This window comes from Porites lutea, chromosome 9 (genome assembly GCF_958299795.1).
Source record: "Porites lutea chromosome 9, jaPorLute2.1, whole genome shotgun sequence".
Classification (NCBI taxonomy): domain Eukaryota; kingdom Metazoa; phylum Cnidaria; class Anthozoa; order Scleractinia; family Poritidae; genus Porites; species Porites lutea.
Genome location: NC_133209.1, coordinates 9,539,338 through 9,551,819, shown reverse-complemented (window position 1 = coordinate 9,551,819; position 12,482 = coordinate 9,539,338). Strand labels below are relative to the sequence as shown.

The 12,482-nt window shown below is 38.4% G+C and overlaps 2 protein-coding genes across 2 annotated transcripts in view; both read right to left on the bottom strand.

The window, feature by feature from the left end:
• Positions 1-5,071: 5,071 nt before the first annotated feature.
• Positions 5,072-8,395, bottom strand: LOC140947250 (LHFPL tetraspan subfamily member 3 protein-like). The gene is made up of 2 exons (XM_073396305.1): positions 7,821-8,395; positions 5,072-5,543 (listed from the first exon to the last, which is right to left on the bottom strand). Exons 1-2 carry the CDS (start codon positions 8,212-8,214, stop codon positions 5,227-5,229), a joined length of 711 nt encoding a protein of 236 aa, XP_073252406.1. The 5' UTR covers positions 8,215-8,395; the 3' UTR covers positions 5,072-5,226.
• Positions 8,396-9,899: 1,504 nt separating this feature from the next.
• Positions 9,900-12,482, bottom strand: part of LOC140947249 (pre-rRNA-processing protein TSR1 homolog) — a 29,962-nt gene continuing 27,379 nt past the window's right edge. Inside the window, exons 24-25 of the mRNA XM_073396304.1 lie at positions 11,339-11,413; positions 9,900-10,251 (exon numbers count right to left, since the gene is read on the bottom strand). Of these exons, the coding sequence (XP_073252405.1) occupies positions 10,091-10,251; positions 11,339-11,413 (236 nt within the window). The 3' untranslated portion in view covers positions 9,900-10,090. The remainder of the gene's footprint in view (positions 10,252-11,338; positions 11,414-12,482) is intronic.

Below are 12,482 nucleotides of genomic sequence, written 5' to 3'. Positions count from 1 at the left end.
TCAAAAACTTAACCTGAAAGTAAAAATTGTATAAGTGATTCGCCAACATCTCCGCGTGAGGAATTCACCTTGGATGCCTGTTTCACGATCGTGTTTTGAGCCATTTTTATGAATAAACCAACTCAAACAATAGACAGAGAAGCCATTTCACTCAAACTCCACAAAGTTAATCCTTTAAAGCAATTCGCATAACACTATTTGGATCGTGGATCCGTTTACGCAAGTAAAATCGGCTGAGCACACGGCATAATTCAACACAAAATCCATCTCAAATCGGGGCGCATTTTGAAATTTTTCTCTAGCGTCTATTAAACATTAATAAATACAAAAAATTCCCTCTCGAAAACGTAAGTTTCTCGGCCATAGAGTGCCAAATGTACCTGAAAATTCAGCAAAAACTTCGCTGCCTTGGTTGCATTTCAAAACAGACCATGCGCTCTGCAGTGAAGAAAACAAGGTTGAATTCCGCGAAGGACGATTTGTTGATGAAAAGCTTCCCTTCCTCCACAAAAAAGATATAGTCTGGGCAGTCATCTTCGTTTCTAATGCGCCTAAATATTAAACTACCCTGTTGAAGATTTACTTCGTCCTTAAACGGCAACCAAGAAGAACAGACGTTGCTTTACTTTCCTTTTCGTTCTTTTCAAAAACATCGGCGAGCGTGCGAGAGAGGAAAGCGCGGGAGAACGAGCACAGGGGGGGAGAAAGAAAGAACGTCTGTAGACATATTTGGGAAAAACGAGGTTCAACGCCTCATCATTTATTATCTCCTCCGCGTTCGCAGTACCAATTAAATTGGACCAATGGAATTGGAGATATAAGTTGCTTGTGTAATTGGCTTAAGTACTTTACAATCAAACAACAATGACACTCGGAGTCGCGTGTTTGTTAAAGCATGTCTTCTTTTAGACCTTCCTTAAGACTGCTTCTCTGCTTCTACGCCCAAAAGACCGGCTAACAGAGGTCCAAAGCCGAAACAAATCGGCACATCGGATTATTGTAGGACGTGTGGGTGCTTTGTATACCTCAATAGTACTGGGCAATCTTTCCGTTCCCGTAAAGCTACAGAGAATCTTTTTTTGAGAGTGTTCGTCACGGTGTTAATTACAAAACGAAAGTCAAGGTTTAAGAGATCTTGGTTTTACCGTTTCGCAAACAGAAGATCAGTCAAGTAGGGTTTGTCTGCATTGCAGTAATCAGGCTAGAAGCACCCGAACTGGATTTTTTTTATTAAAGCCAGCTTTCAAGAAAGCGAGCACGACGATGATAGCTTTCGGTCAACCTCGTTACCAGGATTCTCTCCTAGATAGGAGAGAACCCTGGGGACGAGGTTGACTTTCGGTTTGAATATCCGCATCACCTGATGGTCTGCGGCAAGGTAATGCAATGACTGAAATGCCAACTTCCCTCATTACTTCAACTTGATCATTGATAATACTTCGTAATTGTGATGCAACTACAATTCAACGTCCTTTTCTCTTCGTTTGAGTTTCACTGCCGCAAACAACTGCTAAATTAAACTTTTCGCAAAACCCGTGGGAAGAACCGTCACAAGATCCTTTTGCTTCAGTAAACCCAAAACAGCCTGGCGCTGCTCTTCTTTTTCTTTGCTTGAAAATTGAGCCAAACAGTCGTCATAGTCTACACTCCGATAGAAAAGATAATTATGGTTAACATGGTCAACACAAGCTCGTAGTATGACTCCATCCCAAGTTCATAAGTCGGCGGCGCTTTCAATCGATGTTATTTTCTTATGCAAATTACAATAGCAAGTGTCGCGGTTAGCCCGCTTCTGGGCAATGACAAACGCTTCTACTCGCATGACGCGAGCGTGATGAGTCATTGAAATGACTCATCACAGGATAATTGCCCTTCAGCCAATGGTAATTTGCTTTCTCTGGGAAAAGCAAGTTTCAGTTGCTCCCAAAGATGTCTACAGACCGTGAATTTTCTTCTTCCCCCACAACTACCCCCTTGCGCTGGCGGCCGTCAATAAATCCCCTGCGGTTTATATTTTATCGCCAGCGCTCGACGGACTTTGACGAGAAAATAGAGGGTCTGTGAATAGGTTAACCCCTTTTGAGTTTCTGATTATTTAACAGTTAATGAATGAGTCTGGGTATCTTATGAGGAATTATGGAGATCGAGGAGGATGTTATCCGTCGATGCCTTAGGCCGAGGAGGATAACACCCTCTGAGATCTCCATAATTCTTCATCTGATACGAAAGCCGAATTCAATAACTGTTTTATTATTCATTCAAAATAATTCCTAGTTTTAAAAACATAGCTAAAACATGCTTACCTCCATCGATCTATTGATGTTCAGTTCATCTTCGATAGTGTACGTTTAGGTTTGTCCAGCTCCGCAAATATTCTCCAAATAGTAGATGTCACCCTACGAGTTGTCTTCTTGCTGTTTTTGCTGTTTTTAACTATTAGTTCGCCTAGTTCCAGCTGTAGTTCTTACTCTTAAAACGAGTGAAGTGTCGACCATTTTTGTTTTCACAACCAAAACAACTCAACCTCGTCCCTAGGTCTTCTCGGTTAACGGTTCATTAACCTGTAGAGGGGTGCATTTTTGACGTCATTTCCTCGTTAAACACAAAATTCTTCCAAATTTGGTAATCAGTAACTGGTTATGGTGAATTAAACGTGTGCTTTTAGCCAATTAGAATCGGGGAAATATTTTGAATGAATAATAATACTAATTAAGGTCTGAACATTTATGAAGTTATTTCTACAACTATTAAACAACTTGTAAAAATGAAATATCCACTCGTAATCAGGATTTAAGGGAAATACATAAGGTGGGACGAATTCTCGAATTCATCACTTTTTACCAGAATGCATTGCATTTAACCAGAGTGCAATGCACTCCCTTTTACCAGAATGCATTAGGCCACGAACAACTTAAATAAAAACACGAGGAAGTTCGGTGGGTGGGAGCGTGCATCGTTCGCTGTTTTCTTTGAGGCAGGTTAGAGCACGGTTAGAGGTCTTACCAAATTTAACACACGCAGGAGTCTTTAAGATGCGTACGATGGTTAACTTGGGGACTGGATTTCAATTCATGAGCCTTTGACTCGTCCAGGCTTTAAACTTGACGAGAAGATGAGCATAGATACAGCCGAACATCAAGATTGTCCTTTTTTTTTTACCGTATTTCTAACCATAAAAACTTTATCCCAAATATCTCGATAACGCTCTAACAGATTTCACTTAAACGTCACGAACATCGAGGCCGCTATTGGAGTAAAAAGCTCCCGTAAACGATTTTCGAAGAACAGTTCCCAGTGCCGCGAAATACTGCTGAAAGTAAAATAGGAAACAGCGTCATTTCGTTGCTATGACAACTCCGATGTCGTTGCAACCCTGATCTTAACAAATTTTCATCCTTATCTAATACAACTGTGCTGGCGATTTTTCTAAATCTTTGTTTATGGCGACGTAGTTTATGCTCAAAATTTGTAGGTATTGACCCTGAAAACTGTATCGAGCCACCTTAAAGACTTCTTACCAAGGTTACGTAATCAGCCTCTGTGGCGGGTTCGAGTCCTACTCATCCCTTTTTCTCCTTCTTTCTTTCTTTCTTTCTTTTTCTTTTTTTGTGTGCTGTTGTTTTCTATTAAAATTGTATTCCTAAATAACTGTTATTTACAGGGAAATTCGTTGTATCGCGCTGCGCGTTTTGCAAACTTAGAAGGGATTCTGGGTTTTTCTGTTCCGTCAACCATTTTAGTGAAGTCGGGGTTAATGCAAATCACAATGTAACGAGCTCGCCCAGCTTAGCTAAGAATGACTCCAGCTGCTCAGGAATAGCGAAGGAAATCGCGATGGTAAGTGAATTTTTTGTCGTAGGAAAGAGGCAGACGTAGCTTTATTCTTTCTAGTGACAAGAATGAGAAAGATCATAAAAATCTGCGAAGCAAACTTAACTAGACTAGTCCATTATTGCACGAAACAGGACGATCACAAAGCAACGAACATTGAAAAACGAAACAAACAAAACGGATCAAAATTAACCAATCACGAATCACAAACCATGACCTTTTAAAACTCGTGCAAGTAAACATCTGCTTCCTAATAGGTCCGCTAAGATGATTGAAGGAACAGAAAAAAAAAAACAAACAAACAAACAAAATATGCAAAACGTACAGCACGATACAACGAATTTCGCTATAATAAAGTACAGTAAACAGCAAGAAAAGCATACTGTTTCCAGAGAAAAGATAGTACAACGTATATTAAATATAGTGATAAACAATCTGAATTTCTATCATTTCCGACAATTTACTGTGGGAAAACCAGAGTTGATAACCACTTGATCATTTTCTAAACAACGTTCCCACGAGTTCTTTCTATAGACCGATAGTAATTATTACTTTCCAACATGTAAATAGGACATTCATTGTCATTTTCGATTCTTTTAAGTCTCACTGCCTAACTAATGCCAGTATCAACAGAATATGCCGCAGTATTACTATCTTTTAGATACCCTAGTTTATTCAATTAAACAATATACAGTTTGCTAATTGTTCACGCGTTTTTAAAATATGTTATAGAGGCATTTCAAATTATATTATTATTTAAAGATATAAAATGAAAACACTCATTACTTGCCTCTTGCCTTACTAAGACGGCATCAAGGCACACGTACACTTCATCTGACGAAGTGTTTCTACAAAACACAACTCCCCCCCACCCCCCCCCCCCTTCAAAAAAAAAAAAAAAAAAGAAAAGAAAAGGAAAAAATTTCATGACGCACACATTGCCCACCATTCTAGAGCAGTTTGAATTCTATACAAACACCGCCCCATTTTCAAAACCTTAAAACCCAGGATAAAACCCATATTTCGGAAATTTTTTTCCCACTCCTAAACTGCCTTGAACCCCCGAATGACATAACCGTTGACAAATGTACAGTACAACTATTACCTAGAGAAACGTCCGCTTGTGACCTGTGACTGTCAATTTCAATGAGATTAATTATGGTTTATGTCCATGATGTTTACGCCTATACAGAGTTTTATTTCAAAAGTGTAACTCTCAGTAAGACAACCCAAGCAAACGATTAATCAAAGTGGACTTTATAGAGACTTTGCAGTTTTATCACGCAGCAGTTGATTATGGCAGTTAACTTGTAGAGCTTTTAAAACCTGTTGATTGTTTGATAACCTTCTAGAAAAAGGGGGGACAAAAAGAATGGCATGTGCTCCCTCAGAAGCTCACAGTGACGTGGTATCGTTGTTGTGGTATCCTTCTGTAGCTCTTCCTGACCGTATGCCATCCTCTGGGTTTGTTCCGTTGGACTCTTGCCTCCTGCTTGTTACATTCGGGGTTCCAATCTCTCGCTCGATGAACATGAGGGAGAGGTAACTAAGCACGAAAGCGTCCGCCATGCAGATAATGGCGATCCAATAAGCCCAGTTTACAGTACAGTTTCCTATCTTGTATCTGTCTGCTTCTAGACCGCAAACCGCCTTGACGGCGGTAGAATTCCATCCAACCGGATAAACGAGACAAGTGATGAGCATGCAGAGACCTGAATATAATATTACAAAGAAAAAAATTAGATACAATAGACCTTTTTAGCTTGAATGTTTGTTTTCCCATTTTAGACCACGTGATGGTACCCCAGAGAACTGTTTCTTTCAAATGTCGTCTTATGCACGTGCGGATTATTTGAAACGTTACAAACAACAAAAATGAACATTTAAAAAGAAAAAAAAGAAAAAAAAAATAGGCTTATGAGGCTTCAGAAACCACAAGTGCCACCCGTTTCAATCTTCTCCCAATTTGTCCATACGTGCCTCCTCTTGTGTACGTCGCGTTATTTGTTTCCTTTCCCTCGATTTGGTGGTAGTTTCCAATTATATCTACACAGCTCCTTTTTATATATAATATTTTCGGTACTATGAACATACATAGACTCCACTATGAGGTATTGTGATCCTTAGAAAATAACTCGTCTCACCAACGAGGTTGCTAACAGCCTTTTAATGCGGCTTGTTGCAAACTTCTCAGACACGTCAACATTTCCCAAGACATCATACGTTATTTTCACTAAAATATGGTTTAGAATTCTTTATAAACAACTCCACAGAAAATAAATTTATAAACTGATATCTAAAAGAAAGACACTAATGTATTAATGTTACTTTGACAGATTCTTTGATGACTTAATTACTAGGCCCCCAGAACGTTAAATGACCCGAACAAATTATCGTATATTAAAAGCATGTGAAAACTGGTAAAGCCTTCACTTTCAGTATCACATTTCTCAGAAACCAAATAAGACAATTACCAGCAAATGAAAAATATGTTCGCAACAAAGAATAGTTCAGACGGATTCCGCTTAAAGTACACAAAACTTAGTACTGTTATATTTAGAAAGTTCATCAAGTGCTTATATTACACGATTAGTCACACAAAAAAGTCAAGCTAGTGAGTAATAAAAAACAATGCTAATCAACTAAAAGGAAATAATAAATAACACCTAAAAGTTCAAAAAAGTATTTTGAAAAGAAGAAAACTGAAGGAAAAGAGAGAAAACAGTTCGTGATCGCTGGGTAAGAAAAGGCCAATATCCTGTATTAACCTTTGGTGGGAACAGAAGCAATATTGGTACCAGTTAATCAATAATTGGTTTTCAAGAAGGCTTAAGGTCTTAATTGGTCCCACAAAATTCATTGTCAATGATACATTCTCAAAAACTTCCTTAGAACATTCTACACTAGGTGCTTGCGTAAGATTAGATGATAACATGTACATCAATTTATCTGAATAAATACACTTAACTTGAAGCAGTATTTTCAAACGATTTTTGCTCTCAACATCAGTCAGCTGTAAATACGTCGTCAGCTTATAATTGTTCAATTTTCTGCTTAACTAACCAATGTATTACCAATGAAAAACCATTCAATCATTCAAAAGAAATATTCATTACTCGAATCGAAAAGACTGCTGTCACAAGTCACAGGTTTCCGCAGATGAAATTGCCATTTTGCGTTTTATATAAAGAAGAGAGCCCAAAAAATTGAAAGGGATACATGAACAAACGGGCTTTTGATGTTTTTTTTTTGTTTTTGTTTTTTTTGTTTTTTCATTTCCTCGCGTATTTAGTATGAATTCTGAATAGCCTTGCAGTACGTGCAGAAAATCATCCAGGGTAGAATACTTGAGGCACAACCGATGCATAGGGAGGAAAAAAAGTAGTGTCTTTAGAAGGAATTTCCGTGTGCCTTTGCTAGTAACAATGAAATACGTATTTGTGACTTTTGCTATTTCCGACTCAGCTTAGAGTGCAATAAGTGCTATGTCTGAATGAAGGCAACCTCACAAGCACGTAAAAACGCACAGGAAATTTAATGACACTTAACTATTGGTCCACCTTTCAGGGAAAAGGAATCTTCGAAATCAGCACGTTCACCCCACATGGAGAGTACCGATGACTTCGTTGTCAAAGATGTTGCAAAAAGGTTATAATTCAATAACAAGCTAAAAAAGGAGCAATAATTCCTCATCTTTTCCCCATTACAGAACGTTTCTACAAAGCCGCAGATACGTACACTAAGAAAAATACGATTATGTGCGAGTTGAAAGATTGACACCATGATTTTGAAAACGTTCTTCTCTTTTAAGTGGTAATGGTCGTAACCATCGAAAATAGTTTCAACTACTTCACTGAATCTAAGCAACCCTATAGCAATCTTGTAATTTAAGAAGTCGAGGGTCTACACGGCAAGCAAATCACATACATATATGCTTAAAAGACCGCGACCCCTAAAACAATAACTGTTAGGTAATAAATAATACATACCCGCAGTGGCTTGCAGTCCACTACTTGCTCGAAAACCAACTCCTGAAGACTCAAAGCAACACAACCAGTAAAGCAACATTATAGCAACCGAAAGAAACGTGGAGATGAACGCCAACGCTACGAAAATGGTAGAAGCCTTCCAGGCGTCCGAGTAGATGTTGCTGAAGTCATTCAAGTTTCCAGAACAATCGTTCAAACTCTCTGTGCAGTTACGGTACAAGCCAAAATTCACTGTCCTCTTCGGTTCTTGAATCGTTCCACTAATCCAGTGGGGCTGAACAAAGATCACGACGATCATAATTCCTAAGCAGGTCGTGAACAGTGCCCAAAGAACCACCAAAATGGTCAAAGTTTTCGACTGGTACCAAGGTTTCAAGACATTGCCACGCGCCATGTTTTGATTTCTTTACTCGCACAGCTGTAATGTGTTTACGGCGTTGAAGTTTCAGTCGTCTTTCTTTCTGGATGAATGATAATGCTTTATGGCGAAACGCTGTGCTTAATATGTATGACGTACACCCCCTTGTGAGGTGCCTTATATTGAACGATATCAACCTCTAAAAAGCTTTTTTTGCATATTCAATGACCCGACTCGACAGGTGATTTAAGTGTTTAATACCACAAAGACATCGTTACTTAATTTAGATGCATTATAATGAGCCTACATGGGTCAAAAAACCACATTTAAAGTATATAGAGAAACCTCACTGCTTAAAACACCGACGCGGTGAATATGATTAAAGCAAGAGAAAACTTGACTGTTTCAGATTTCACCAACTTTCACGAGAGTAAGTTAGGAAAAGTTGATGAAATGATAGACGTTGATCTCAATTGTTTTTGTATGCTGGGAATGTAAAGCGCAAGCCTGAAGCAATCAATTATTAAAAATTTGAAGAGCATCGTTTAGTCGCTGTATCGTTATAAATATCAGTAAAAAGGCAGAAGTTACAGTCACCGTCGAGTTGTTACGGCAAGTAGGTACAATAACAAATGGAAATAAACGTAACTTTGGAATCGTTTCTTCCGAAATGGAAGCCGCTGAAAATATTTAAAAAGCTGCTACGAAGTTACCTTAAGTTTGCGAAAAAGTCACTCGAACCGTCCTAAATAAAGGCAGCTGTGTGGTCTTAGATAGACATGAACTGAGTATCTGTAATCAATAGGACTTTCTGTCGCACTTCGAAAGACAACTTGATATTGATAATCTCTCTCAAAAGCAAAAGCACGGTATGCACATTTAACCCACAAAACAAAAGCGACGCTGCTAGGAAGGTAACAACACCCAGAGCTTTCGTCCCAACCGTACCGTCATTCCTTCCGCGACAGCAATACAGCCAGTTACGTCCGCTAAAGAAGAGACAGTCGACACTGCAACCAGTTTGAGACAATTCCCAAGCGGCAAGGAACACAAATGACAAAGAAATAGACCGCAATATTTTTTGGATTAAATCTCTCAAAACTGAATTGCGTACCTTTCAATTAATGGGTTTTAAACAGAGAGAAGCTAAAAACTGATTTATTTATTTATTTATTTATTTATTTTATTCAACTATTTACAATGATTACATTATTATTATTATTATTATTACTTTTTTGAAGACAGAATATCGTTTATTAGGCAGTTTTCTAATTATCCAGATGATCATAAAAATTCTGGGTGTGAGAAGAATTGGCAATAAAACGTTACTGCGTTATATAACCTCGACCAAGGTACAACAGCACAGGGGTGAAAAAAAGTTAACGTCATTTAAGAGTGAAAAAGGGGAACTGTCTGCACTTTGACGTTAGTTTATCCGGACCTAAAGAGCCTTCAAGATGGTTAACAAATAGCAATATTAGTACAGAAACAAAAGAGGAAGTTTATTCGTTTATTATTCTTTTATTTATTATAACTATTTTTATTCATTTATTATTTTTTTGACAGCGCGATATTTAGTTCGAAAGCACTGACTATTAACGAATAGTTCTGCCAGATCTCGAAATGCATTACTTTAAACGGCCAAACCATGGCGTCACGTTAACAAAGTCAAAGTGCCTACACGATAAACACTGATTGTGAAATAGTCCAAAAGGCTTAAAAAAGAAGACGATGTTTGTGATTATTACAAAAGCTAAAACTTAATGGTCTTCTTCTCCTGGGGTAGTCAATCGATGAAAATCAAATAAAAGAATAACGGGCCGCGAGTCGACAAGGCATTTTCACAGACATCCTCGTTTTAGATATCCGTTCTCTCCCAATAAATTAATCAATAAGACAAGGGCAGGTTGTCTTATATTTCCATACTGTCTTCTTCAGGAGATTCCGCTGGAGGTGGCAGTATAGCGGGCTCGTATGTCCATTTAGGAAATACTCGTTTATATAAGTTCATGCAAACCGTGTCTTGAGCTTTGATGACCCCGTCAAAGACGCATTTCATGTGACCATGCGTTCCTACAAATAGTTTAAAGCATGAATCAGTTAACCCGTTCAACCAATGGTAACTGAAGTAGACAATGCAGTAAGCCAATCAAAACTTAAAGAAGGCGAATATGTCAACACCGAGCGTGGGAAAAGGCATGCAAGGCATGTAAGATAAGTTACTGAGTCGATATAATAAAAGTCATGACGTTTACCGGTATTCAATATACAAGGAGCTGTTACCAAACGTAGGGGTTTCAATAAGCACCGACGAACGACAAAATACGTCAGCACTTTGTTCAGAGAAGTCGGCTACTTTTTAAAATTGGAAGCTAAGAATGACGTATCAAATTAATGAATATTCTATCAAAACTTAATTTAAAATTTAATTTGCTGGACTTAAAACATACTTTTAGCTTTAAGTTTGTATTCATGAAAAGATGGAGTTTTCCTGCGCATTTTGTGTCCATTCTGATGGGAATTACGTTTACTTATCTTCTCAATAGACCTTTCCCGCATTCCTGTAAACAAAGGCAGCAACTCGAGGCTTGGGTGAACAAAATATAGTGATTTATATAAACTTGTCCACCCCAGCCTCGACCTCATTTCTTTATGTTCGCTTACTGGAGCGTAATGCGGGAATGGTCTATTTAGTGCCCAGAATACTGGAAATCGCATTTTAGGGCATTGAAATTTCAAAATAAGGGGCGTACTCACCCAGACCCACCAAGAGAAAGGAGACTAGAAAACCCCTTGTTGATACAGTCAGGTATTCTCTATTCAAACCAGGTCCCAGTTGTTGAAAAGCTGGATAGCGCTATGCACCGCATAAATCAATATCCAGTGGATAAGTATTAGGGAAACCAATTGTGCTATCCGCCAGAAAAAAAGATTTATCCGGTGGATAGTGCTATCCAGCTTTTGAACAACTGTGGCTTTGTTAGGCTACTTTAATATTCATTGAATCACCTGCGAAACTGGGGACCAGACCAAGGCATGAGATGAAAAGGGACGAACTCGCGTGCCGACGAAGCTATTACATACCCATGTAGGGTCATTGTGTTGGTAACGCATAATTAATTCAAACAACTTTTTAACTAAGCGCGTGTTGGTTGCTCACCCAAAGGTTCCTTGATGTGACCCCTCCTTCCGTACTTGGTGAACAGCTCTACGGGCTTGAACCACTGAATATCCTCTAAATAAACGCGACACAAACAAGACAAATAAAATGTAATTGCTACTCCATTACATTAAGTGATACCCAAAAAAGGACACTCGTTTGCCTCAGTTTACCCTACGAGCAGAGTCTCCTTCGATCTTCCGAGAAAAATCGGGAAGGGAGGGCGACTCTGCTCACGGCCTGCACTTCGTTTTATCCGCCAATAATCCAAAAAACTGGATGAGTCAGTCCAGTTTCGAACCGGTCAAACCGGTTTTCCCCCGGCGGGCATGCTCAAACGTTAGAATCGCTGGCTTTTTTCGCACCCACAGCATATTGTTTACAATCATAACAACATAACATTAAAGGTTTTTTTTGTTTGTTTGTTTTTGTTTTTTTAATTTTATTAGCATTCCCATATAAAGAAATGGTATTACTTTTAAACTATTAAAATATAGTTTTAATAATAATTAAAATATTCAAATAAACAGATAGTGTTGATTAAAAGTTTGAATTAGAAATCTCTATTTCCCATGCTTTCGTTTAATGGAATAAAAGTCTCTTAGTTGAAATGCTTCATAGACATTGTAGTCAAGCTTTTAACAAACATATGGATCAATATTGTTAAACAGAAATATAACTTTTTCCGCTTTTTTCAAGTCTACGAATTTGTCAATTGATCGACAATCGATCGACAAACATGGCAGCCGTAAAAAGCCTTTGACAAAGCCGTGAAATTTGCTATCACAAAAGTTAAAATCGGACGGATTTCAAGCCTCACGAAACCACAATCAAGGTCTCTATAAAATTTTCTGTGTGGCAGGCATACGTTTGTCTCGCTTCCTTCTCATTTATAAACTCACTCGATTTGAGAGCAAGGCCGAGTCTCGGTTACATTTGAATTTGGAGCATGCTCAAAAGGAATTGTGCAGGCCGCGAGCAGAGTCTCCTTTCTCTTCCCAATTTTTCTAACGTTAAAGTGAGAATGCTTTAACAGGGTTCGCGCTCTTTTGAGCTTTTCAAAATCCATGACTTTCCATGAACTTTTCCGTGACCTTTTCACCTTTTCCATGACCTTGGGCTTAGCTGTCACTTTCAAAAACGT